This window comes from Acanthaster planci, linkage group LG02, assembly GCF_054643075.1.
Source record: "Acanthaster planci isolate LZ-2023a linkage group LG02, COTS_SCS, whole genome shotgun sequence".
Taxonomy (NCBI): Eukaryota; Metazoa; Echinodermata; class Asteroidea; order Valvatida; family Acanthasteridae; genus Acanthaster; species Acanthaster planci.
In genome coordinates this window covers 27,466,367-27,494,035 of record NC_141778.1, presented here as the reverse complement: position 1 = coordinate 27,494,035, position 27,669 = coordinate 27,466,367, and the positions used below count along the sequence as shown (strand labels likewise).

General features: G+C 42.3%; 2 protein-coding genes across 2 annotated transcripts in view; both read left to right on the top strand.

The window, feature by feature from the left end:
* The first annotated feature begins 2,823 nt into the window (after nt 1-2,823).
* On the top strand, nt 2,824-4,227 carry LOC147800091 (uncharacterized). The gene is made up of 3 exons (XM_087149087.1): nt 2,824-3,289; nt 3,440-3,582; nt 3,898-4,227. The coding sequence occupies exons 1-3, from the start codon at nt 2,824-2,826 to the stop codon at nt 4,225-4,227; spliced, it is 939 nt and encodes a 312-aa protein (XP_087005213.1).
* Nucleotides 4,228-7,464: 3,237 nt separating this feature from the next.
* The window catches only part of LOC110975966 (uncharacterized), a 28,802-nt gene continuing 8,597 nt past the window's right edge, over nt 7,465-27,669 (top strand). The window contains exons 1-3 of the mRNA XM_087133165.1: nt 7,465-7,552; nt 7,813-7,901; nt 8,313-8,611. Of these exons, the coding sequence (XP_086989291.1) occupies nt 8,506-8,611 (106 nt within the window). The 5' untranslated portion in view covers nt 7,465-7,552; nt 7,813-7,901; nt 8,313-8,505. The remainder of the gene's footprint in view (nt 7,553-7,812; nt 7,902-8,312; nt 8,612-27,669) is intronic.

Below are 27,669 nucleotides of genomic sequence, written 5' to 3'. Positions count from 1 at the left end.
ACTAGAATTGTGGTAGGTACAAGCATTTCACAGATATATTTTTCAGCGATCTCAGGAAGTCACCCTAGAGAGGATTGCTAAGTGCGGATTATTGGCAGCCACACTGGTGTCGGGAGTGCGGATTATCAAGCTGTGAAGTGTTCCTTCATTGTTGATTCTAGCAAATTTAAACCTATCGTGTTTGTAAATACAGAAATTGCTGAGAACTGAAAGGCAAAGGCATTGAACCAGTTCCCCTCGCCGATAATTCTTGTCGTTCAGTACTCGTTTATTTTTGTGTCGGTCGACAGATCTGCCGACTTTAAATTACCATGTGGTGATAATGTTACGCTCCCACAAAATTTTTTCCTATATGCATGTAGCTAGATCATAGGGTACACGTTATTTCAACCACAGCGAGAATGCAATGACCATCCGAATTACACGCATTGTACAGAGCACACTGCATACCGCGCACGACCCGGTTGCACGATGCTGCGGCATGCCCCTGAACTGCTACCCCGTAGCACATTTCCAACTTTGTCATCTTCCCTCAAATCTTTCTTGGAGTCGATCCTACTTTCAGTCACACATATGACCCCTACATTCGACCCACACAAACCCTCAACTCATACCGTACATGTACACTGTATGCCTCCCGCCAAACCACGTACACACCGAAAGCCTGTGGCAAATTACCTTCGCTCATCCTCAGGTTTACCCCATACGAATCCTAGATTTACCCCATAGATGTCCTAGCCATCCAGAGAGTTAAGTGTTGTACACAACCGAATGTACCGAGAGAGGCTCACCCTTTCTTTTCCCTCGTCGACCAAGTCCCCCGTAGCTCACCCACGAGCGGCCTTTCACCCTCCCGCTCCCATACTTCTCGGACCTTTTTGCTCTCCCAGAAACTTTTTTTTTAAGTCAGCGATGACCAACAAGTTTGCACAGAATCCCCATAGACTTTTCTTCCAAAGACTTTCTACAAACATGAATAATTCATGACCACCCCAATCCAGTGGTCCCATTGGCTAAGACGCGACCCCGAAAGTCTATAGAAAGCGACCTGCTTCATCGGTGTGGTTAGTGCCGATCATTTCCGAGCGGGCAGCTTTGGTGTAACAAAACCTAGACCGTTCGTGAGTGTATAGCTCTGCCATGAATAACTTTTCTATCACTCCCAAATAAATAGCGTAGATTTGGACGAGCTGTATTCTTATTATTCTTCACATGATGGACATCCCATAGAGTAATATCCAGCCTTACCAGCAACAGTGTTCATTGTAAATGTGGAGACGATGTAAATAATTCTTCAGAATAAAACAGTAGTGTGCGTAAGTCAATCAAATGACTGTCATCTTTTTGATAACGGCTCCCTACCCCAAGAGAGACGTTACAATATATTCCCGACCGTGGAGCAAGTTCCAACGAAACGACTCCATAGTCCCTGGACTTTTAGATTGCTTGTCAGACTCAAGTACCAAGGCAGGGTTTTAAGATTTACATTTGGTGACCTTCTCCGAAGACAGGAGAGAAGTTTTCCTTCAAGAACAAACGCCACAGTGTAATAGGCACACAATGAATACAATGCGCACAACGCTAGTTGCAGGGAAATAACATAAGGGGAGTTGAATGCAAGCGACGAAGCTCCATGATTTTTTTCTTTCCACTATCAGCATTTCGATTGAATTGCTACAAAGACTTATCCAATGCCTTGGTAAATACGGATACTTATTCATTTGAAAGGCAATGCAAGATCATATCTCTTGGGATTGATCATATCTCTCAGGATGGATTTTTAGCAACTGTAAAAATAGGTCTTTGCATTGTATAACTTCCGTTGTGACAACGTCATCAGCTTTGGACCTTACACACGCGTTGTCTGTACGATAGTTCTGTATTATCTAATTAACGGTTCACACTTCAGCGGCTATCTAATAGCCTCGTTCTACAGTTGCAGTTTTTTTTCGCAAGCTCTCGGACAAGCACTGAGCATACAGTGCTTATTAATATACGTTGGGTGAGGGCAAACCCGTTATATATAATTAACATCTCCCCAACGCAAAAATACATCTTGAAAATAGTTCGCGGTACCCGCTGCTTCATTTGACTTGGACCGGCCAGCCGACCCCGGCAAGCTCGGTGGTCGAGTGGTTAAGACATCTGCACTAGTAAGCAGGAGGTCATGGGTTCGAGTCCCATCCGAATAAGCTTGTGAGGTTTTTTTCGCAAGCTCTCGGACAAGCACTGAGCATACAGTGCTTATTAATATACGTTGGGTAAGGGCAAACCCGTTATATATAATTGCGATGAAAACAACGCACCACTAACGCTTGATACATGCACAACGCACCCATTGCTATCGTAGTAATCGCTTAGTTATTTATTTCACTGCTCCATGGACAGTTTGCATGAAAAAGAGGAGATCAAAATTTGTTTTCTGTGGCATGGAATGCTAAATTCCCTTCTAAAAGCGCAATAGTTCGTATAACGTCTGCATAGTTGCCGACCGAGAAACTTTTTTGTCTCATAAAATTGTAGGGCGCCCTCATTCTATTTTTTGGGTTTAGGTCAAAGTTCACACATGACATGTAATTTCCGAACGCAAGTAACGTAAAACCCCAGAAACTTACGCTAATAATTACCCCAGACTTTACACAATCGGTATGTATTTGGTCTAAATTGTTATTAGATGTAAATCTTAAAGTTCAGCGTCTCTTGCCATTGCACCTTCAAGCAGACTGGGCAAAGAAGGCACAGGCTACCATAGAGTCCAGACAAGAACCAAGCTTTGTTCAGAGTACAGAGTTTGTGGAACAAAAGGCAAAGACTGCCAGCAATATGTATGGACAAAACATCAGCAAGGCTGTTAGTCCAAAGGGATCCAGCCCGTCTCCACGCTCAACTCCGAAGGCCAAGATGACCACGCTGTCAACCAATTCTGTTGCCGACAGCCGTCCAGACACAAGAAGGAAGGACAAACAGGTCAAGTGCCCATGCTGTTCTCTGTCTCACAAACTGGCAGATTGCAAGAATTTCACACTGAAGTCTTACGATGAGCGCCGTAAGTTTCTCAGGGATAATAAGCTTTGTGACAACTGCTTCATTCAGTGGCACGTTGCAAGACAATGCAAATTTAGCAGTCGGTGTGAAGTTGCTGGCTGCACATGGAAGCATCACACACTCTTGCATCCCCCAAGGGCACCGGTTGCTAATTCTGAGGAGAAGAAAGACAGCAACACCCAAGCGGAGCCGAAATCTGCTGGAATGTGTACCTCGACCGGGGCTGGGGAGCAGGTGATAGAAGGTGAAAGGGAAGAGCCTGGAGCATGTCATTCAGTGACATCTAGACATGTAGCTTTAAGAGTTCTTCCAGTGAGGGTCATGCATAATGGCCATGAGGTATAGACTTGTGCTCTACTCGACGAAGGCAGTGATGTATCGCTATGTGATGAAGGGTTGGCTGAAGAGCTTGGGGTCAACAATAAGAGGTTCACATTCTCCCTGAACACTGTTGCCGGAGAAAGGAAGTACGATGGAATGGAAGTCAACCTAACAGTGAGGTCCACTGAAGGTGAGGAGGAGATAGACCTGCCAAGGGTGAGGACAGTGCAAACCTTGCCGATATCCAGAAGTATCTTTCCAAGCGAGAGAGATGTAAGAAAATAGAGGCATCTGGATGGAATTGAATTTCCCCATACTGAAGGCAGGCCAGTTCAGATCCTGATTGGCAGAGATGTTCCGGAGGCATTTTGGGTCATGGATGAGAGGCGAGGAGGACGCAAAGAACCTTACGCTGTGCGATCCCTTCTGTGATGGACGCTTGTTGGCCCTACATCGACCTCACTTAAGAAACGGGCAGGAGGCCTCAATAGTCATCATGCCAATTTGCAAGATGGTCGGCTGCTTCAGCAGGTTCAGAGGTTTTGGGAGGTAGACTTTGGTGGGTCTATCATGGACACCAAGCGAGGCGACTCGGTTGAGGACAAGAGGGCAAGAGCTATTATGGATGATTCAGTAAAGTTGGTTGATGGCCACTATGAGATAGGTCTGCCATGGAGAGGCGAGAATGTCAAGTTGCCAGACAACAGGGCTCTTGCTGAGGCAAGACTTGGCTCCCTCAAGAAGCGCCTGCAGAAGGATGGAGAGCTGTGTCAGCAATACAAGGAGACCATTGATGGTTACATCCAGAAAGGGTATGCTAGGCCGGTGACAGAAGATGTACCAAATGCTGAGATGGGGTAAAGGTGGTATTTGCCTCATCACCCGGTGTTTCATCCTCAGAAGCCTGGCAAAATGAGGAAGGTATTTGACTGCGCTGCAAGATTCAAGGGTACATCACTCAACGATAATCTCCTGCAGGGCCCAGATTTCACCAACAGCCTTGTGGGTGTGCTTACACGGTTCCGTCAGGAGACTGTTGCATTGGTAGCTGACATAGAGGCTATGTTTCATCAAGTGCGGGTGCCTCCGAGAGACAGCAATGCCTTACGATTCCTTTGGTGGCCAGATCATGACTTGTTGAAGGATCCCACTGACTTTCAGATGCGGGTTCACTTGTTTGGGGCCATGTCGTCTCCCAGTTGTGCAGGGTTTGCCCTGAGGAAAACAGCCAAGGACTATGGTGCTGTTTATGGAGAGGTTGCTACCAGAGCAGTACATGACAGCTTCTATGTTGATGACCTTCTGGTGTCGGTGAGCAACGCAGAAGCCGGCATTAATCTTGCCTGTCAGCTCATCGGTCTGCTAAACAAGGGTGGATTTAGACTCGGGAAATGCAATAACCGAGAGGTTCTGACAGCTATTCCAGCTGATGAAAGGGCACCGTCTGTGTTTGATCTGGATTTGGATCACTTGCCCTATGAACGTACTCTTGGCATACACTGGAATGCAGAAGCTGACACTTTTCAGTTCATGACCACTCTGAAGGATAGGCCTACTACCTGAAGAGGTATCTTGTCGACTGTCAGCTCACTGTTTGATCCTTTGGGTTTTCTAGCCCCATTTATCCTAACAGCCAAGATATTGCTTCAGGATGTCTGCAGTGGGGGGCTATGATGGGATGAAAGGGTTGAGGAGCATCAGTTGCTCAGATGGAGACACTGGTTAGACGATTTGCCGAAATTGGAGGCTCTTACCATCGACAGATGTCTGAAGCCAAGAGGGATAGACCAAGTAGAAGTCAGTCAGTTACACTTCTTTTCAGATGCCTCTGAACGTGGGTATGCAGCTGCATCCTATTTGAGGACAGTTGATGGTTCAGGAAAGATCAACTGCTCTTTCATTGTTGGGAAGGCAAGGCTGTGTCCCAAGAAGTCCACATCCATACCACGATTGGAGTTGACAGCGGCTGTTCTCTCTGTTCAGCTGAGCAAGATGGTGCAAGACGAGCTTAGATTGCCCAATACCGATGTCGTTTTCTGGACTGACTCGACTTCAGTTCTGCAATACACACGGAATGAAAGTAGACGCTTCCGTACCTTTGTGGCAAATCGGGTTTCAAGGATCCAATATGCAACTAAGGAGTCCCAGTGGCGGTATGTAGATTCGGAATCCAACCCAGCAGATGAAGGGTCAAGGGGGTGTGGTGCTGACACAATGATTACAGATGGCTGATGACTGAAAGGGCCACAGTTTCTCCTGATGAGCGAGAAAAATTGGCCGGTTCCTCCTGTTGTCCTGCAGGGCACAGCACCAGATCCTGACATCTTGCCAGTAAACGATGGTCTTAAAGGGGATCCCGAAGTCAAGAGAGTGGTGACACAGACAACCTTAGGGCAGGGAAAGTCGAAGATTGATGATCTCTTGGCCAAGTATTCGTCATGGAATCGACTGAAGAGAGGAGTTGCTTGGCTTTTGAGGTTTGTCCACAGCCTGCACCTACGCTGCAAGGGGAAAGGAAAGGATGAAGTCCTGAAGCATGGAACTCTGACTCTTGAAGAGTGCCAGACTGCAGAGAGACAAATCATACGGTACATGCAGCAACAAGAATTTTCCGAAGAGATAGAAGCTCTTCTCTCACAAAGGCAAACCAGTGTGTCCAACGGAAGGAAGGCCAAAAGACGAGTTTCCTCATTTCAGAAGCTTAATCCTGTCTTGATGGATGGCATCTTACGAGTAGGTGGCCGCCTTCGGAATGCACCAATTGAAGAGGAGATGAAACATCCAATCATTCTTCCCAGTAATCACAAGGTCACAGATCTCATCATCATACACCATCACTTACAGGTTGGTCACTCTGGTGTCGGAATGACATGGTCGTCGTTGAGGGAGAAGTTCTGGGTCGTTAGAGATGGTGCAACTGTTAGACGTATAATTGGCAACTGTTTCGAGTGCAAGAGGAGAAATGCTCCATTAAGACAGCAGTTCATGGCTGACTTACTGGCAGCTAGAATAACACCAGATGATCCACCGTTTACATCAGTAGGTGTCGACTACTTTGGTCCTATCTTAGTTAAGCAGGGCCGAAGTCATGTTAAGCGGTACGGGGGTATTTTTACATGTTTGTTGATGCGTGCAGTTCACCTCGAAGTAGCCCATTCTCTCGATACCGACAGTTTCATCAATGCCTATCGCCGATTTATAGCAAGAAAAGGCAGGCCAAAGATCATCATGAGTGACAATGGGACGAACTTCATAGGGGGAGAACGAGAACTACGTGAGAGTCTTGATGATCTAAATCAGCGAAAGATCGGCGACTTTCTGTTGCAACAGGGTATCAAGTGGCAATTTAACCCTCCAACGGCAAGCCATATGGGTGGCGTATGGGAGAGAATGATACGGTCTGTGCGCAAGATATTGAAATGTCTGCTAAAAGAGCAAATTGTGACGGATGAAGTTTTGGTAACCTTGATGGCAGAAGTAGAAGCGATTCTTAATGCAAGACCGCTCACCCCACTGAGCTTCGATCCAGGTGAAGACGAACCTCTGACACCGAATCATTTGCTGCTGTTGAGAAGTAGTCCCAGTTTGCCTCCCGGTCTGTTCCAGAAGGAGGATTTATATGGTTGTCGACGTTGGCGTCAGGCTCAGTATCTCGTAGATCAATTTTGGAGACGCTGGGTGCACGAATACCTACCTATGTTGCAACTTCGTCAAAAGTGGACCCAACGAGAGCAGAATCTTCAAGTTGGAGATCTAGTCCTGGTAGCGGATGAGAATCTATCTCGTGGGCGTTGGCCTTTGGGAAGGATCAGTCGCACCTATCCAGATCACGAGGGCAATGTTCAACAGGTGGATGTCAAGACCGGTACCAGCGAGCTGAAACGACCTATCACCAAACTGTGTCTTGTGGAGAGTGCCAAGAACTAGTCAACAACATTTGGGCTGCGACAGGACGTTATACAAATTTGGAAATGAACATCCTTTAAGCTGATTCATTTGGGGCTGGTAATATAAAGTCTGCATAGTTGCCGACCGAGAAAGTTTTTTGTCTCATAAAATTGTAGGGCGCCCTCATTCTATTTTTGGGTTTAGGTCAAGGTTCACACATGACGTGTAATTTCCGAACGCAAGTAACGTAAAACCCCAAAAACGTACGCTAATAATTGCCCCAGACTCTACACAATCGGTATGTATTTGGTCTAAATTGTTATTAGATGTAAATTATAAGCATTAAGGAGTTAAACGAAGTAAACTTGGGCCATTCTAAAGGGTTTAAAGGTGAAAATCTGGGAGGATTTGGGGGCATAAACTTGGGCTTATTTTAATCATTCGCCGGGATACCAATTATCATGTACATTTCATAGAGGGTTCAAGCAGACGTTTTAAGTTAAAATCTTGGACCACGCTATTTCTCATTTATTATTCATTTGTTGTTTTGGTTTCTAGTGAACCGCTACTATACCGCAACCGTATACCGTCGTAACCACAGTCACAACAGCAAGGCTAGACTTACCACACACGGCTACATGTGCACAGTAATTTTATACTATAAAAGCTGAATAGGCCTAAGCGAATAAGGAGCCACATGTAAAGGTTTGAGAGTGAATAAAGTCAGCGAGTTCAGATTGAGTTTGGACATATTTCCCATGTACTAAGCTACAGTTCGGTTAAGTGGCAATTTAACGTCATTTCTTTCGAAATTTTTGACATACGATAGGTTTAAATTGACTCTGCCGTCATGTGGTCACGTCAAATGACCATGAAAAGGATTACGATGGTGCCAGTCTGGCCTATTGCTTTATTTCTGTTGTCCAGACCTTTTTTCAATTCTAACGAAATAAGCCTGTGGGTTCTTGAAAGTAGCACAACAGTAATCGGTGATCAGGGGGCTTGTTTGATGTTAGTTGATACTGTTTATCACGTTTCGTTTTTTTTTGCATGCACAGTGTAGTCCAGGTCAGTCAAGACACAGCACAGTGCCATGGTTAACTCTCAGCATTGCTATGTCCTTGGTTACCATCATAGAGACTACCAACTCCAACTGGAAAATAACTGATGCACTCTACAGCTGTCTAAGTCTGAAGCAACATTGAAGTGAGTAGGCTAACCACCAACTTACATCGATGACTGATACAACGCATGGGGTGTTTCAACCCCAATTGTTTTGCTGAATTATCTCTAGCATATTATGTTCAACCAGAGCCGTCACCAAAAGGGCAGCTGTTGGTCACCGTCGTCAGAAACCGTAAGCAGTGAAATTATCTATTGGTCTTTTGATGTACCCCCATACTGCAAATGTGACCCCCACCCCCACATCATGTTCAACGCTCAACATTAGATCTATGGTAGTGAGGCTGTTATAAAAGTACATTTATCAACAAAATTCCATGCTGCTGCCACATAGATGACTGAACAAACCAGGCAAAGCGTACTACCTATCTTGTCACTTGTTGATTCTTTCTGTTCTTTTTTTTTGCTTCTTCTTCTTCTTCCTTTTTCTTCTTCCACTCAAAAGCCCGTTTGTTTTGTACACGTTTTTTCTACCGGTCACTTTAGTGCTTTTGCAACTTTGGATCATCATCAAACTTATACCAATGACGAACCCTTGTGCATATGCATGATGACGCCATCAAGTGATTTATTATCGATTTTTACAAATTTATTTTAGCCCTTTGATTTTGTACACTTTTTGAGGCACTATTTTCGTACCTTAGAATCGTTGATCGCCGTCAAACTTGCAGCAAATACTAAATATAAAACATAGATAATTCTGAATTATTTACGGCACGATGACGTCATCACGTGATTTATCATTAAATTTTGAATATTTAAATATTCCGTTAAATTTATACAAAGCCATATAAAAATCGGCCTTGGCCTCCCGCAACATTCTGTTTGCAGCAAGTGCCAGGATAAAATGTGGTATTCAATTCATCTCGTGTTGGTGAAATCACGTGACCCTTCCTTCCGGTCAAAACCGGAAGTGTCCTTATTGTTTAAAAGTGGTACATGTAATAGGTATCGAGTTGTTTTCAACGGTGTTAGTCTGCTGGGTGATAGTATTCTTCAAATCCACTGATGACGTCAACTAATTGTCGAGCGCCCTCAATGACAGGTTAAAAATTCCGAAAACTGAATTTTGAATGGATGTCTGTTGCGAAGTTTGTCCGAATCGCCTAAAAATTGATGTACATGACCATCTTTACCCAGTCAACACGTGTGAAGTTTGGGGCTGATGACGTCATCATGCCGGAATTTAAAATAAAAACTTTTATTCTTCAAAATTCGGTAAAAAATCAACTGTGAGCGATATAAGCGTGAATTGTGCATAACTGGTGTACTTTTTCACACACGTGAAGCGCCGCCGACAAAAACCCCCTGAAATAGAAATTGCCAGCTCGGAAACTCCATTAGCATGCTGTGCATATGCTACTGTGTGTGTGTGGACGCACAATCTCTGCCTGCAACAGAGACGGCGCACAGTGTGTAGGGCATTATACTCGGGACTTGACAAAATACCGACCACGTGCTGCCGAGAGCGAATCGCATTGTATGGAACGCCAAAGGGACAAATTTTTAAGATATTTAATCTGTGCCTTTTCCGCGTTAAGTATAATGTTTTATGTTGTATATTGTATTGTACATGCCTTATTGGGTTGAAACCTTGCAGTCAGTTTAGGAACGGAGGGGTTTACAAACAGAAATTGACCTCAGGTGATGACAATACCATCAGCAGACGAGTCACGGGACATTAAATGGTGCCTCAATGAAAATACTATATCTCCTGAAATGTACATCAAATTTGGTCAAATCTTTTAGATATCTTGAAAAGGGAGTGCTTTAGAGGAATTTTGACCTCATTTTGATATCATCAGGAGACAAGTCACGTGACATTAAAGGTGCACTCTTTCAGACCCCATCTCTCCTGAAGTACACGTCAGATCGGGTTCAAATCTTGCAGATGTCTTGAAAAGGGAGTGCTTTAGAGGTATATTGACCTAATGCGATAATGATGTTATCAGCAGACAAGTCACGTGACATTAAGGGTGCACTCTTTAAAGCCTTATATCTCCTGAAGTAGATATCCTATTGGGTTCAAATCTTGCGTGAAAAGGTATTGATTTAGAAAAATATTGGCATTATGTGATGATGACGTCATCAGGAGACAAGTCACCTGACATTAAAGGTGCACTCTTTAAAGCCCTGTTTCTCCTGAAGTACATGTTCTATCAGGTTGAAACTTTGCAGATAACTTGAAAGAGAGGTATTACATGCGAAAAATGACTTGATATAATGATGCCTTGATTATTCAAATGTACAAAAGAATGCGAAAAAGCCCTCTGTTCTGTTGGCAAACAGACAGATGACCTCTCGTTTTAGTATCCAGTTCCATGAGTGTCTTTGTTTCTAGCTAAGTACATAGAAAATTATTTTGTGAGTGTGCACAACACACTACATGCACTTGAATTTTCAAGAACAAGTCGTGAAACTACCAAAACTGGTTGCAAATGTAGTTTCATATAAAACAAAGAAGAAAATGTGGATTAAAAGTACTACTCCTCTGGAACTAAATGCCGTTATTAAAATAGTTTCAATATAAAAAGAAAACTAGAGGCTTTGTCTGTCTTAAGGACAGAGCAGAGGGCTTTTTCACATTTTTTTATTAGGAAAAAAGCATCAGTTCTGTAATGATGGAGTCGGTTGACGGGGTGTTGTCTATCACCTCAGCTAAACTGTCTGCATCAGCCATGATCCGGACTCAGTCCTATTTACAATATGGCATATTAGGAACTTCTGAAAATCTCAAGTTACTAATGTACCTTTTTTCAACAACAAGGCCAAAAACAAGTCTATATGGTGCTAGGTTATAACATACAAATATTAAAAAGAGCACAAAACCAGAAATAGAAGGTTAAACTAAGGAGTTTTCGTATCCTGCCGACTATGCCACTTTTTTACCTGTAATGATGGGGGTCGGTTGACGGGATGTTGCCAGTTTCAAGTGGTCCTATGGGCAAGTCCCAGAAGGGGGGTGAAGTGACGTACCACTGCAGAGAACTCCTCGTTTAAATGATGATATGACACGACCACTTTAGTTGAGCTGCTTCAGTTGTTGATTTGTCTCAGCTGAACGTCAGTGACAAATTTAAATACAGGAAAAAGAAACCCGGGAACGCAACAGAAGGCAATCAAACCAGTAAATTACTGTTCCATATTTCTATGAAAGCCATCATTATGTGCACGCAGCTTAGAAATAATTACAAATGATTACAATTTGGTATTTTACATATCACAAGAACTCACCCAGTACTAACGCAACGCAATTGATGACAAAAAGCGGTCAAACACACTGACAACAATGGTCAGAAGCTCATCGGTCAGCGGTCTGCGGATTACCTAAGAAGGCCTTTAATCAAAGTATATAAATACACAGTACTCATTCAAATGATTCCTAAGACTGGCTCCTAGACGCCATAAAAATGTATGAACACTGCTATTGTTCACTTCGTTGTCAAAAATACAACGCACTTGCTTTTCACTTCCATGTCGATCGATGAAATGTCAAAGATCAGCTGTATACTGTTAATGCCTGTACACATACGGCCATGAGCATTATCCTAATACAACGTATACTGTGTATGTACATGTATGTTATGCATGTGTTGTGTTTTTATTCCTCCGTGAGCAAACGGACAAGGATTTCTGTTACACATTTTGAGCAAAAAGTATACAGCAATTACTAGGTGTGTGGGTAAAGTAATAGGCTCAACGACATCTACAATCATTGTGGAGATAGACAACTCACCCTGGGGAGGCAAGTTTGGAAGGGAATACACTTGATTTCCCATGACAGTTGCCCTATGGCTGTGCACGTTGGCAACTTTCCAGAAACTTTCCATAACTACCGCATGACAGGCTTACGAGCCAATCCGCTGGCAAGAAAGGAACGGCCTAATCGAATTATTCATAAGTGAGCCCCCTACAGTTAATTTGAGATACTAGCTCATTTCCATTTCTCACTTTTTGCTCAAAGATCTACCCAAGAACTACAAAGATTAGAAAAATTAATTCTAGTATTTTCTTTGGTAACGTCATAATGACAAAATGCGTTACCCCTTTCGGATATTAGAAGATATTTCCATTTCTCACTTTTTGCTCAAAGATCTACCCAAGAACTACAAAGATTTAAAAAAATTAATTCTAGTATTTTCTTTGGTAACGTCATAATGACAAAATGCGTTACCCCTTTCGGATATTAGAAGATATGGAGAATAAACTGTGCACCGTAAACAATACTTCACGTCGTCTGAAACACTTCCATTTCTCGCTACCTACCAATTTTCAACCCAATCAGACATTTACATCACAAGATATAGGGCTCTAAAGAATGTATTTACTGTCACGTGATTTCTTACCTGATGATGCCATCTTCACATGCATTTAATATTTTTTGCCTTATTCACTTTCCTTTAAAGATATAAGCGAAGTTTGAACACAATACGACATGCAAGTAAGGAGATATAGTGCTTTGTACATTACACCTCTAATATCACGTCACCTACATGTACTACCTGATGGCGACATCATCACATGAGGTCAATATCCATCTCAACACTTCCCTATCAAGATCCCAACAATGTTTGAACCCAATGGCATATGCAATTCAGGAGATAAAGTCCTTCACAGAGTGTCCCTTTAATGTCACGAGACTTGTCACCCGATGATGTCAACGTGATATCAGGTCAAATTCGGTCTGAAACCCTTCCTTTTCCAGCTATACTCTAAGTTTCAAACCAATGTCATGTCCTTCAAGAGATATTGTGCTTTAAAGAGAGCATCTGTAATGTCACGTGATTTGTCTCCTGATGACGTCATCATCCCATCAGGTTATTGCTCATCTAAAGAACTCCCCTTTCCAGATATCTGCGAGGTTTGAACCCAATCAGACATGTATGTAACGAGATACGGTGCTTTAAAGAGTGTACCTTTAATGTCATGTGACTTGACACGTCATGACGTCACCATCAAAATTGGACATGTACATGTACTTCAAGAGATACAGTGGTTTAAAGTGAATACATTATATTTGTCATCTCTTGATGTCCTTACTTTGTAGGTAAGGTCAATGATCGTCTATAACACATTGCTCTGTAACTACCTGCAAGGTTGCAACCAATTGTATATGTGAAATACAAGTGGACGTTGTGTTTATCGAGGAAAAGTATGGAATAGGTTTTATTTGAATTAAACTATTTTGTGCTTTTGGCGTTCCATACAGATCAGCGTCATATATTGCAATGACATTTGGTAATTTGGTGTTCCATACAAATTAATCTGAATTTGACGCCACGTGCTTGTTTCACGGCCCGGAGGCGAATTTTTTGTTTAAACCGTTGCCTAGGGGTTTCTGTGGTGCTGCCAATTCGCGCATGAAAAGAGACTAGTGCTGAGTATGTACACGAGCGCATGGGATTTAACGTGTGCGGAAACATGACGTAATTGTTTAGTCAGTCTTAAGGGTTTCAATGCATGTCACTAAAACTGGAAGACGTCTTTGTTATTGTATAGCTTTAGATGCTGCTAAATGTCATTTGAGAGCTCCGCTATCGTGGTAGGCCTAAGCAGTGCAAAACGTGAGCAAACCAAACATAGCTTCACGACTGAAACACTTGGCTCATAATGAGTAAATTTTTTTATTGAATCTTTCGACGGTTTCCCCTTCTTCCACGCTTCAAATGCATACAGGCAGTGGCGCACCAAGGATTCGAATTTTAGATATCATTCTTTGCTGTGCTATGCAATAATTTTGATATTGGGAGTCTTTTACTGTAAGTATATGAAGCATAATTGACACACTTTGCTGCAAAGCCATAACCTGTCTGCTTGTTCGACTCGAAGATGAACAAGCCTAGAGGAAATGACGCAGAAGAGGTTGCAATCAAGGCTGCAAGACCAACCTGGACATGTTTCAAATGAAACTTTTTGAAATTTTGATTTTTTTATTTGGAGAAGAAACAAAAATGAAATAAGAGAGACAAAAGGGGTGGAAATCTCAATCTGCTTGAAAACAACCCTCATTAATGACCCACCTAAATTGTTCGTAATGTTTGTCACATCGCACTTGTATTTTATCCCCCTCCCCCCGAAAAAAATGCGAAAAGACACAGCGTGAGTGGTGATTAACATTCTGTTTTTTTTCACACACAGCAAAGAAATAACTTGACCATCGGAGGAAGATGAATCACCCTAATACTGTCACGATCCATCGGTCCATCACCTCTGAAGTGTCATCTTTTGGAACTAAATACAGATATTTATTTGTTGTAGTACAACTGGTAACTGGTTTAGTCGGCATTTGTCTCTTTTCAACTGCAAATTGGCACTACCAGAGCGGAAAACCCTAGGCTACGGTGTAAATAAAAAATGCGCGGTCCGGAGTATGCCCCTACGCACTGTGCAACGTCTTTGCTATAGGCAGGCATAACACATCCACCTGCATTGAAGCAAATACGCAGTGCATAGTATAAATGAGATTTTCGAAGGTACATGTATGTTTTTATAGTCGGCACCTCATGTATGTGAACGGGTAAGCCAGTTATGCACTTGGTGCAATGGACTCCGATGTTTTAGCTATCATCTAATGGGAATATCACGCTTATACATCTCACGGTTGATTTTTAACCAAATTTTGGAGAATAAAGAAACTTTGTATCATAACTTTCGGTCTGATGATGTCATTGGCCCCAGATTTCACACGTGTTGAATGGGTGACTATCATATGGAATTCCATATCTGCCGTCGTGCGTCGCCCGTCGTGCGTCGTCCATCGCGCGTCGCCCGTCGCGCGTCGCCCGTCGTGCGTCGCCCGTCGTGCGTCGCCTATCAAATGAGTTGCATAGGACATGCAAAAGCTGTTGTTTAACAAATGACAATGTGATGATTCCATTCACTTCTAAAGATCTTTTCCGAATAAGGCAAGTACAAATCCCACCTGCAAAGCATATACTAGTCACATAATTAATTCCAATAATGCTAGACTACCCCTGCCCCTTGACAAGAAAATATCGCCTCTCTGAGAATTCAACCAAGTGTTTTTTGGGGAAAATATATAGATTATTTACAGTGTTTGATTCCCAATAGTTTTCATAAGAGACGAACTGATTCAACATTATTTTGAGGGCGGGTATACCTATGATGAAATCTGCTGTATACTCCAAATTAGACATGACTTTATTTGCAGGTTGGCTCACAGAAGTCTTTTAGACAGTAACGTTACTTGTTAGCCCCATAAATAATGCTGATGTGCTGGACAACCTGTTCTCATTGCTTTATCCACCATGGCATACACATCCACAAAACCAACACGTCATATTTTCTGAAACTTAAACCAAGTGGTAATTGCCCCTTAACAATACATTTAATAAACAGCACCTCTAGTATTTCTGGATTTCAAAGTGAAATTGAGAGGACAAGATAGAATATCTGTATCGGTTGGCAGATTTCTTCCTGGAATTTGATGAAAACAAGTCGGAACATTTTTACAGTATGCAAATTAGAATAACACTGTGGATAAGTTGGCCGGAACATTTTTGCTGAAAATGTTTTTCCCCAAAACACTTGGTTGAATTCTCAGAGAGGCGATATTTTCTTGTCAAGGGGCAAGGGTAGTCTAGCATTATTGGAATTAATTATGTGACTAGTATATGCTTTGCAGGTGGGATTTGTACTTGCCTTATTCGGAAAAGATCTTTAGTAGTGAATGGAATCATCACATTGTCATTTGTTAAACAACGGCTTTTGCATGTCCTATGCAACCCATTTGATAGGCGACGCACGACGGGCGACGCACGACGGACAACGCAAGACGGACGACGCACGACGGGCGACGGACGACGCACGACGGACGACGCACGACGGGCGACGCACGACGGGCGACGCACGACGGGCGACGCACGACGGGCGACGCACGACGGGCGACGGACGACGCACGACGGATGACGCACGACGCACGACGGACGACGCACGATGCACGACGCACGACGGGCGACGCACGACGGGCGACGGACGACGCACGACGGAAAATGGCATGTTTGGAACTGGTAAATGGCAGAATTGGGACACAACAAAAAGCAAAATGCGACGGACGACGGGCGACGGGCGACGGGAGATATGGAATTCCATACTATCATCACATCCACAAAATTTCAGGTGATTCCAAATAAATTTGCCACAGACATCTATTCAAAATTGCCAAAAAGCCCCCCCCCCCAAAAAAAAATTACAAAATGTGTTTTTTTTGCAAAAATGCGAAAAAAACCCAAAACAGAACAAAAAGATTGGCTTTTTCGTAAAATTGCGAAAAAGCAAAAAAAAAAAAAAACCAAACAAACAAACAAAACCTGTTTCTGTCTGTTTGCCATATAATTAGAAGGGTTTTTCGCAGTCCTTAGTTAATTTGAACAATCAATCTACTTCACAAACCTGACGGCGTAATTATTTCATGATGACCATTTTGGTCCAAGGTTTCAACCCAATCAGGCATGCACTTCAGCCGAGAACGTGCTTTAAAGAGTGCACGTTTAATGTAATTTGACTCCTCACCTGATGACGTCATCGTCACATCAGGTAAATTGTCGTCTAGAACACTTCCTTTTTTGGCATCAGCAAAGTTTCAACTCGATGTGATATGTACTTCAGGAGATATATGGCTTCGAAGGTTTAGTGGAAAGATTTTTACAAATATTATTTCATTTTATGATTCTTGGGTATATTTTGTAATCCAACGGAAAGGAAACTTTCTCCTGATTTCTCTTCCGTTCTCATAGTAAGCCACGGCCGAAGTTGAGAACCCCTCTGTGAGTGAGATCGATAGCAATACACAACAAAAAAGTGTACAAAACAATGGAAAAAATGAAACTCTTTTGAACAGAGTGGGCAGAAGAAGGGTTTTTTCGAGATTGGGCGCCAAAAAATAGGGTCTATCGGAAATGAGAACCATAGAATTTAAAACGGGTGCCATATTTCATACCTTTGTTTTAGAGACAGGAATGCTTGTTCACAACCCCAAGCATCAGTTAAGTACTGTAGGGGAAGTATATTCTCCAGGTTTACGTGGGGGCGTGCGTGCTGAGCATGGCGGTTAACTTTAATGCGCTGGCAAGTTGTACTTGACTTAACACAGACTTCAATTCGAGAAAACATTCTTGCCAAAATATTTCTGGCGAATACTCTTGTATGTGCGATTAATGCCTTGGTTTCCTCCCAGGATTGGGTCATGATATGGAAGGAGTACGTCGTAATGTAAGCATTGAGAAATGAATATGATTTGTCTGTCAACTCGGTGGCCTTTGGTACAGCACCCCGTCCTGTACGACATAATCCTGAACTTCAGTGTCTGTTTCGTGCAGAAATCTGAACCACCATCAACTACCTCCTCTAAGTACTCAATGTACTGACGTAGGGACATATTATGTCGCTAGCGAGTTTGGATCAATCAAACTGTCTGTGTTATCGATAAAATATACGGTTTCTTTCTCCGACAAAGCGGAAGTCTATTTGTATTCGTATGTTTCCTCTAGCTTCCGTGACTGGCTGTGTGGGAAGCTGATGCACAGTTTCTACAGGGAGTGGATCTGCATTAGGGGTTAGAACTTGATAAGCGCTGATGAAATATTGTCGACGGGAAAGGGCATTGGCGTTACCATGGGATGTGCCAGACTTGTGAACAATTTCAAAATTGTTCCCCTGTAGCAAGATAGACCAGCGGTCTAATTGACCCATTGCATTGTGATATCATTTTTGCCGATCTCAAAACTTTCAATTCACATATCATCAGAGAGTGGCTCCCAAAAGCCATCCACTTGGTTACGTTTCAGCTGCACAGAATTGTCAGATGCATTCATGAGCTGATATACAGATTTATCATGAACAGATTTAACAACACGCTTAGCGCCTACCAACTGTTCGTCATCATACAAGGTTGGACCAGGTTCAATAATGCCATACTGAACCACAATATTACTACATTGAACAGGAAGTACAGTCTGTGTTCTGGGTGCCAATGATACATTACACACTGCCCTGACAGTCACCTTCTTTGCCTCCTCACCTGCTAGTGGAATAGAAGGGGAATCGGGGAACACTACATGATTTTCCTTTAATATCTTGGCCTTATGCGCTTTCAAGAAGTCTACACCAAGGACAATTTCACGGTTCATAGTTTCCAAGATGTAGAAAGGATGCTTGTAATTCTGCTCTCCAATAGAAAGCGGCAGAACAACCTTGCCCGTAACTCTAGTTGCATGGCCAGCAACACCTGTAATTCATGCCACGTCTGAATGGCCCAAAGGGAACTGATCTTGAGGAAAACACTGCGCATATGTATTTCCAGTCATACATGATATAAACACACCCGTATCAAGTAACGCAAATCGATTAACAGAGCCAATTTTTACCAGAACTAGATTGCTTCCGCCCGATATGGCAAAAACATTAGTTAGGTGTGGAACAGGACGTGTCTCATTTTCTAGTCACTGATTTGACGGGTGGATATTATTGACGGTGTTAGATCTATTACGTTGGAAACACACTCTAGCAAAATGACCAAACTTATGACAATATTTACATTCAATACCCCAGGCTGGACATGTTTGCCTAGTTGTACGCTCACTTCTACATCCACGGCACGGGTACATCATCATTGGGGACCTGGCTGGTTGTGCTTGCTGCTGTCCTCGGCATTGCTAGTGGCGCAGGAAAACTCGGGGTCGCTGAGGGCGGAACCCATTTGACCTGGACTCGGTAGTTGCTGGGAAGTTGGCTGGGTGGCTGAGTTGATCGTCAGCTGATCTTTCAGGACAGTTTAGGCCAAAACAAAAGTCTCCGGTTTCTGGTTACCTCGCGCGTCGCAGTAGACCTGTGGGTCGGCAAAATATTATTTTTTTTTTATTTTGCATGAAATGATTCCAAAAAGCCGCAAACTTACTTGATCAGCAGGAAGGCAGCTACCGCGTAATTTTCACATGTTTTTTATGGGTGGGGTTAGTAGTGTGGGGGCCTGTTTGGCACACTTTGACCTTGAAATGTAACACAATTTGACCTTTGGAGCTGGTGGCATTAATATGCATTAATATAAGTATAATAATGATATCATATTGATATGATTAGGAATGAGGTGTAGGGTGAAAAATTCTGGCACAGGTTGACCTTTGGTAAGGGATAGGCATAAGGTCTGACACAGGTTGATCCTGGTGTATGGGATAAAATAGGAATAAAGAATAGAACGGGGTCAAAATTTTGGGTACAATTTGACCTTGCTTATGATTAAAAAATAGTGGACGAGTCGAATGTGTGACGTCATGGAAAAATACCGACAGGCCTACAGGAGGTCAAAAAGTAATTAGGAAGTAGAAAGCGGTACACCCTGAACAAAAGGACCGTACGTGCCGCCGGGTCGTGAGTGATAATTCCTAAACAAACGGCTGTACATAGTGGGTGAGCTGTGTGGGCGGACTATTGTGTTAATGATTTACATTTTGTACGTTGAGAGTGAGCGTTGGTCGACCATGGAGGAAGGACACAGAAGGAGTTTGAACTGCCCGGGCCAGAACATCTGGCCAAATACCGCTTTCTGACATACCCAGTATGTCCATAGCCAGAGCGCAGAGCACGCCTGCTACTCACCACCTGTTTTGCAACCATAAGCCCTCTTGGTACTCTATGATCGTCGCCGCAATTTTTCGTTGGTAATCTGCATCCCTAAAACGTTGTGTACTGTAGTATAGGAAGTTGAATATTCATGCATCGTTGGTGCTTGATATGATCCGACAACAACATCAAATTTAGTGCTTGCGTAGTTGCTTTTACTAGGCTGTGCACCCAAAGTGTTCATGTGCAGTTGTTGCCCTTATCGAACGCTTTCTTCTGGACTTCTTTCTGGAATAAATAGCCAAGCTGTTTTGAAGATTTTGTGTTTTGTTTGAATAATTTTTATTACAGCATTTGTACAAAAGCGTATTTTATGAGATTTCACGATCACTCCCTGTAATGAAATAGCGCATTTTGTTCCTAATGAACTGAGCTTTCCAGAAGAAGTGAAGATTTTGATGGCCAGTCTTAGCCAAATTCGTCTAGTCTTTGAACACTGATGTATTGGACGGAGGAGACTATAATTACAAACTTTGTATGGATAATGAAACAGTGTGTCAAAATTTTAAAAGTTTATTTATGATGGCAAAAGTAGGTCTAATATCAGGAATTTTTCTCTCTCTATTTCCTGGTCACATCGATAGTTTGTATTTATTTTTGGAATGTTTTCCATTATTCGTCAAACGCGGCGGCGACCATCATTGGACGCTTTGAAGTGCGTGAGTTACAACTCCTTCTGTGTCCTTACTCCATGAAAGGAGAGAGGGTGCCTATGCTAACGGTCTTGCGTTTAGCTTACTATAGGCATGGAGTAAGGACACAGAAGGAGTTGTAACTCACGCACTTCAAAGCGTCCAATGATGGTCGCCGCCGCTTAGCCAGACAAGCGGGGCCAGTAATATCCTGGCAATACTTGTAATTTTTTGCTTGCAATTAAATACAAACTATCGATGTGACCAGGAAATAGAGAGAGAAAAATCTTCACTTCTTCTGGAAAGCTCAGTTCATTAGGAACAAAATGCGCTATTTCATTACAGGGAGTGATCGTGAAATCTCATAAAATACGCTTTTGTACAAATGCTGTAAAAATTATTCAAACAAAACACAAAATCTTCAAAACAGCTTGGCTATTTATTCCAGAAAGAAGTCCAGAAGAAAGCGTTCGATAAGGGCAACAACTGCACATGAACACTTTGGGTGCACAGCCTAGTAAAAGCAACTACGCAAGCACTAAATTTCATGTTGTTGTCGGATCATATCAAGCACCAACGATGGCATGAATATTCAACTTCCTATACTACAGTACACAACGTTTTAGGGATGCAGATTACCAACGAAAAATTGCGGCGACGATCATAGAGTACAAAGAGGGCTTATGGTTGCAAAACAGGTGGTGAGTAGCAGGCGTACTCTGCGCTCTGGCTATGGACATACTGGGTATGTCAGAAAGCGGTATTTGGCCAGATGTTCTGGCCCGGGCAGTTCAAACTCCTTCTGTGTCCTTCCTCCATGCTATAGGTACCGAGATTTGATCGATACGGGAAGAAGACGCTGTTGTCCCTAGCTGAATTTTTACTCCTTTGAACTAGTTTTTGTTTACGTCGGTTACCCTGTAAATGTATGTGGTTTGGGCTCTGGCAGAATTTTTTAATTCTTTGAACGGATGTTTTACGGCGGTTTAATACCCTGTACGTGTAAGCGGAGCGTTACTGTTGTTCTTTATTGTGGAACCTAAATGTAAAATACAGCATTGTTATTAAGTTTAAGTTTAAAAATCTCATCCGTCTTCTGGGCAAACTTTGGTGAGCTTTGTCAAAAGCCCATCGAGTTTAAAAATCTCATTGGACTGTCTAGGTTTGACGTTTACTTCCCCCTGCAATAAAAAGGCCAATTTGAACAATAAAAAGAGCATCATTTATACAATGAAAAGAGCAATAAAAAGAACAATTTGAGCAATAAACGGAGCAATTTGAAAATAAAAACAGCAATTTATACATTAAAAAGACCAATTTATACGATAAAAATGCCAATTGAAAAATACAGAGTTCATTTTGAACAATAAAAGTAAAAGATCCGTTTGAGCAATGAAAAGAATATATTTTAACAATGAAAAGATCAGTTTACACCATAAAATAAAAATATAGGGACTAGCCGTGGATGCCGCCAAATAGTCGGTGTAATTTCCGGCCGTAGCCAATTGATTCGGACCCGGGCCATTTACGTCTGTGAACCCATATGCAGCAAGGTATGAGACGGAGAGAACCCCCCCCCCTGCTTTGTGTTGCTCATTGTCTCGCAGGAATCTGGAGAATTCCTTTCAGACATCTTGGGGGATGTGTTAAGTAACAATAGTCTGGAATGTGTATAGGGATTGGGCATGTTAAGGGGGCGTACCCCTCGGTCTCATTTCTTGCTGGGTATATGTGAACCAGACAAACGAAGTGGTCTTGGGTCCTGCGTAAGTATACAAATTGAAAACGCTTCTGAGCAACAAACCGTGAGGAGCCAGTCCATTTTGGCGAGGCGAGGTGTGTCGGCGAGGCAGTAGCCGTACACACGCATGGAGTGCGTGTAGTGGCGATGGACATGCATCGCGTTATGACAACCAAACATGTAAGAACTCGTGCATCGTTGATTGTCACTTGCCAAGATCAAAGGTAGATTTGAGTTAGAGGAGATTATATTTTCTGAGCTAAACTTTTCCCCGATATTTTAAATGCAGCTTGTCTCTTATAAGCTAAAACAGAAAAAATGTGCACAGTATATCATTTACCTCATGAGAATTTTATTCTCATTTTGACTCTATGGAGCTAAACTGTTTTCATTTATTTTTCATAGGCTATTTGACGTGCAACTTGTTTCCGCTAAGCCAAAGAAAAAAAAAACAATGTGCAAAGAATGTCAGATACTGATACCTCTTGAGAATTTCATTTAAAACCGGAAACTAGAGTTGAACATTCATATTTCACATACGATTTTTTCATGGTAGTGCTACTTTTTCTTAACAAGGTCAATTTTGCCAAAAAAGAAGCGTCTTTTTGAGTGAGATAAATGAAACCATTGCCCTCGCCATATTTTATGGTCGTTTTATTTGTTCAAAGTTGTTAATTCACACATCTCGAAATAACAAGGCCATGCGCTGTAAAGGATATGTACATGTACATCACTTCTACGGGACAACAAAGAGGGAAAAAACTGCGTTCCTGCACCACTTTTGGACCAAGCCCATGACCAGAAACTGGAGTCTTTTTTTCTTGGCCTTACGTCGGTCGAGGGTGCTTCATCTTGTGTGGACGTTGATTGTGCCGTCCGCGCTTGAGTCACCGCCTTGGCCACGGTCTTTGGGTGAGCCTTGATGACATACGCTCAAATGTTGGGGCGCAATCCTCTGATGGAGACCTCCATTCTTTTCTCCGATGACTTTTTCAGTTGACAGCACAGCTTTTCTATGTCCACCAAGTATTTTTGGTTCGTTTGTTTGTTGCTTTCGGTCGGCAAGCTCTGACAGTCTGACCCATCGCATGCCGGGGCTGATAATTTTCGAGAGACACCTGCTTGAGTGTTGCGAAGGCGGTCTTAGTCTCCCCAGGGAGATCTCTATACCAGTAGCTGGTGGCGCTCGAAAGATAAAGGGGAAAATTGCTGGTTTGTTGTGCTGCAGTCAAGGTCTTTTGAAGACCGTATCTCTCGTTCTGGTCAATCCATAGCTCAGGATCCTCTGAGTCATACCCGGTAAACTTTGGGAGGATAGATTCGATATGAGCTGTTCAGGCCATGGCTGATGAAAGCTGTTGCTTGCACCATCATGGAAAACTGGATGCGGAGAGAGTAACCCAGATTTGTATTGCAGGCTTTCTTAACCGGCTAAGCAATTTCGCTGCGATGGAACCATGGACCAAAATGTGGGACCAGTGCCGCGGGTTGTCCAGTTGTTAAAACTCTGGGTTGCAGACGCTGAAGCAGGCCATTTTTGTCAGCTTTGACAATCTGAGACATCTTGGAAAGACTACAGAGGATTTAGTATGTATTTTGTAGGCATCCGATTACAATTGATCTTTTCCTTAACGCTATAACAGAGTAGCTACATTCACCTTCTGAAACTATCAAGCACGTGGTACACTAGCCTACACTCAAGGCGCGCGTGGCTACACGGACACTTGGTAAGCACCTTGGCTGTATAGGGCACCTGTTTTAAATTTTATGTTTCTCATTTCCGACCAACCCTATTTTCGGCTCCCAAAAAACCGAACTCGAAAAAACCTTTTATCTACCGACCCTGCTAAGAGGACCTTGCCTAAAAAGTATGATGTAATAATGACCTGTGCAAAAACGTCGCTGACAATGTACATTTGTGATACGCTTTTGCCCAAACATCAACGCAGCGAAAGTCGAAATCCGCGGTACGGCATCATTACTAGAACGAGCGGTACCGTACCGCACCCGATGCACTACATACAAGCAACTGTTCATGGTGCACCGGTGCCAGGCGCACCTTCACAAAGGGCTGGTGGTACGCTAGCTGTTGGCGACTGTTGCTAAAGTGTATCTTCAAATTTCGCTTGTCGCCCAGCGCCCAAACAGGGCGCTTGGAAGGGCTGAGTCACAGCTAACGATGCTCGAAGCATTGTGGGTAAATTTCTTCCAGGCGCGCAAGCTCGTTCAATGCGTAATACAAGCGGCGTTTATCTGTTTGATTTTTGTCTTCCTCATTGCTGAAAATATTCTCTCCACACTTTATTCGTTCATCCAAAATTGATCAAGATGATTTAATGATTTAAAATGTATTGCCAAAGACACGTGATGAGTGATACTTAGTGAGAATATAAAATACCACTGTGTGATTGAACGAAGGCCATGTTTACAGTCTACACTTTGCCCGTGCCAAAGCATTGCCATTGGCGAACCCTCTCCCCCCAAAATAAATAAATAAACAAATAAATAACGCTCCGCTGGCAGGAAGTGATAACCTCGCTGTCACAGGTCATGCACAATGTAGCCAATCACAGTTCGAAGCCATTACCCTTCCCTTCACCCTGTTCGGGCGCTGGGCGACGAGTGAATCTTCAAATGTTTTTCCACCCACAAAGAAAGCAAGATATTTTTTCTTCTTCTTCTTTCAGTAATTGATTCTTATTCTGGATGCCTTTTTGGCTGTGTGACTTGCAGCTCAAAATCTAAACTGAATTTCGAGTGGTAAATTTTATATTAAAGCGGGAAAATATACAGAAATCGTGTTTAAGTTACCTTTCCGTTGGATCTGAAATATTTTCGTGGGTAGTTCACTTTTTCATAAAATGTTCTTCAGTAAGGAGAAGCCTTCAATACATGGTCCTTGACCAATGAAGTCAAGATTAAATTATCAGGGGGCACGTTACTCACAATTTACAATTCATCTGTTCCATGCTGTATTTTTTAGCTGCAAATAAAACACAATACAGAGATACAAGACCTCACACAATGTAAGAAATCTCGTGTCGACAGTGCCGTATAGTAATTTCATTGTCACGTTTTCTGACGACTGCAATTATCATTTATAGTCATCCATACCCTTTACACCAAATTCTCTATCACTGCAATCATGGACAACTTTTTTGTAACAATTAAGTAAACAATAAATCTGTGCAAATTCGGTATTTGACGACCAGTAAGAAATCGTATTCTGACAACCTTTAAAATTGTGTTCTTTTTGCCGTACAGCTGCATAAGGGATTACTCTATGATTTCGAATTTCAGATTTCACTTCAAGGAAGAGTCAAACAAATACGGTACAGTTTATAATAAATGCAGATATACAAACAACTGATATTTAAAAGTCAAGATTACATAATCAAGTTTAAAACAACCAACAACATCATATCTAATGTACTAGTCACTTATGTCCGTATATTCTGACCAGAGACCTTTTGATGATGTTCATTTCGATACAAAGTAAAATTGACATCTGCTTTGAAGATCACTGGAGGTTCAAACTAAAATTCTTGTAAACTCATATTTGTTACAGCTGTGAGAATCTGACGAGCCGACTTCCCCAAAAGCAATAATCTTAGTGACTTACTGATGTGCACATTATGTAATGCTTTCACGATGACGTCTGCAACACTCCAGTTATATCCTGCAGACTTAACGTGAATATTTTTAACACTCTTAACCAATTTTATCAAAAAGAGCAATCGTTGACCACTGCCAACAGGAAACTGTAAAGCTCATTAAATTTAAATGAGAGGACTTTAACAACAATTTAAACACGTAACAAGATTTGCAGCTGCATATCATGTATGCATTTCATTTATTGAAATTGCAGAGAGGAGGCATTTCCATCTGAGAAACGCAGACTTATCACTATCAGGGCTCTCAAAGGAATTGTGGTATTTCATGGATCAAACAGTACATTTCAATAAAATTATCTGAGACATCTTTACACCAAAAGGCAATATTGATTGGTTTTTGCAAGCTGTGGAGGTGAGGAACTATTATGCTGCAGAGTGTTTAGAGGAAGTACACCACTACGGAACTCTGCATAATGCAGTCACGAAGATCAGTACTTGCAGTGCAGGCCATGATGTCTATTCTGAGCCAACACATTTGAACCACAAATTGAAAGCTCGTTAAACCGTGTCATTAAATTCTAAAGAGACCTGAATCAAATTTAGTGCGTTCAAGGGGAATGTCTTTTGAGCTGTCAACATAGAAGTCCCTATACTTCATTTCCAAGATTTCAAATGGGAAGTGTATCTGAAAAAGTGAGGCAATGTTTTAGGTAGCTAATGCTGACTTTTCTTAGCTTTATTCAAGTGCTTGTAACTATTGGAATTTTTTTTAGTGAACAGGGACAGTTGATTTCATATTCATCTCTCCCATGACACAAGCACGAAAGGGTAAGGCCGGGGACGCACCAAGAAACAGCTTCTCGAAGGAAATAATGAGACCACTATCCTTTCCTGGGAATATGTGTCGTCCAGCCATACATGTTATATGTCTGTTTTGCAGGTGGTTCAGTTGAATTGCCATACCTCTGACAACTGTTTGGAAATATTTTTAAAACCCATTCGAGCGCAGGGTTTCCCTTCAATGATGAGACCTGTGTAAAAAAACCTTATGAATTTTGCTTGCATTTACATTCCCTTGCCTATAATTATTCCAGACGTTTAGCTCAGTGGAAGACGTGACTGACACATTTGACTGACACGTCTGATTCACAAAATGGCAGGTTTTAACAAGAATATAAGATTCAATGCATCAGCCTAATGTGAGGAAAAAACGTTTGATCTTATCCAATTCGCTGGGAAATCACGTGAAAATTGAGCAACATTTGACAGTATTTTACCCTCTCTACTGCACACATCGCCGCCGTTTTAAAACTTTTGATTTCAATGTGATTGCAAGGCTTTCTTATGCATGCGCATTTCTCGAAGGATAAACAAGGGTATTTTGAATCGATTATAGCCAACATGAACGGATCTCTGACAATTTTTCAACCTGTCGCTCAAGTTTTGCATGTCGCTCAACGTGCAAGGTTTGATCAATACTATCTTGCTGGAGACTAATACCGTTGAAAGCAAACTCGTACATACTACCAAATTACGAGGCACTTCCCATGTCGAACAGAAGCAAGAGTCTGGTGATTTTACGTACCCAACAGAAAATGAAGACCTAGAT

Coding starts and splice junctions, on each gene's coding strand:
- LOC147800091 (XM_087149087.1), top strand. CDS start 2,824: ATGTATGGACAAAACATCAGCAAGGCTGTTAGTCCAAAGGGATCCAGC. Junction 3,290..3,439: donor TGGGGAGCAGGTGATAGAAG/GTGAAAGGGAAG, acceptor TATGTGATGAAG/GGTTGGCTGAAGAGCTTGGG. Junction 3,583..3,897: donor AGGAGATAGACCTGCCAAGG/GTGAGGACAGTG, acceptor CTGCTTCAGCAG/GTTCAGAGGTTTTGGGAGGT.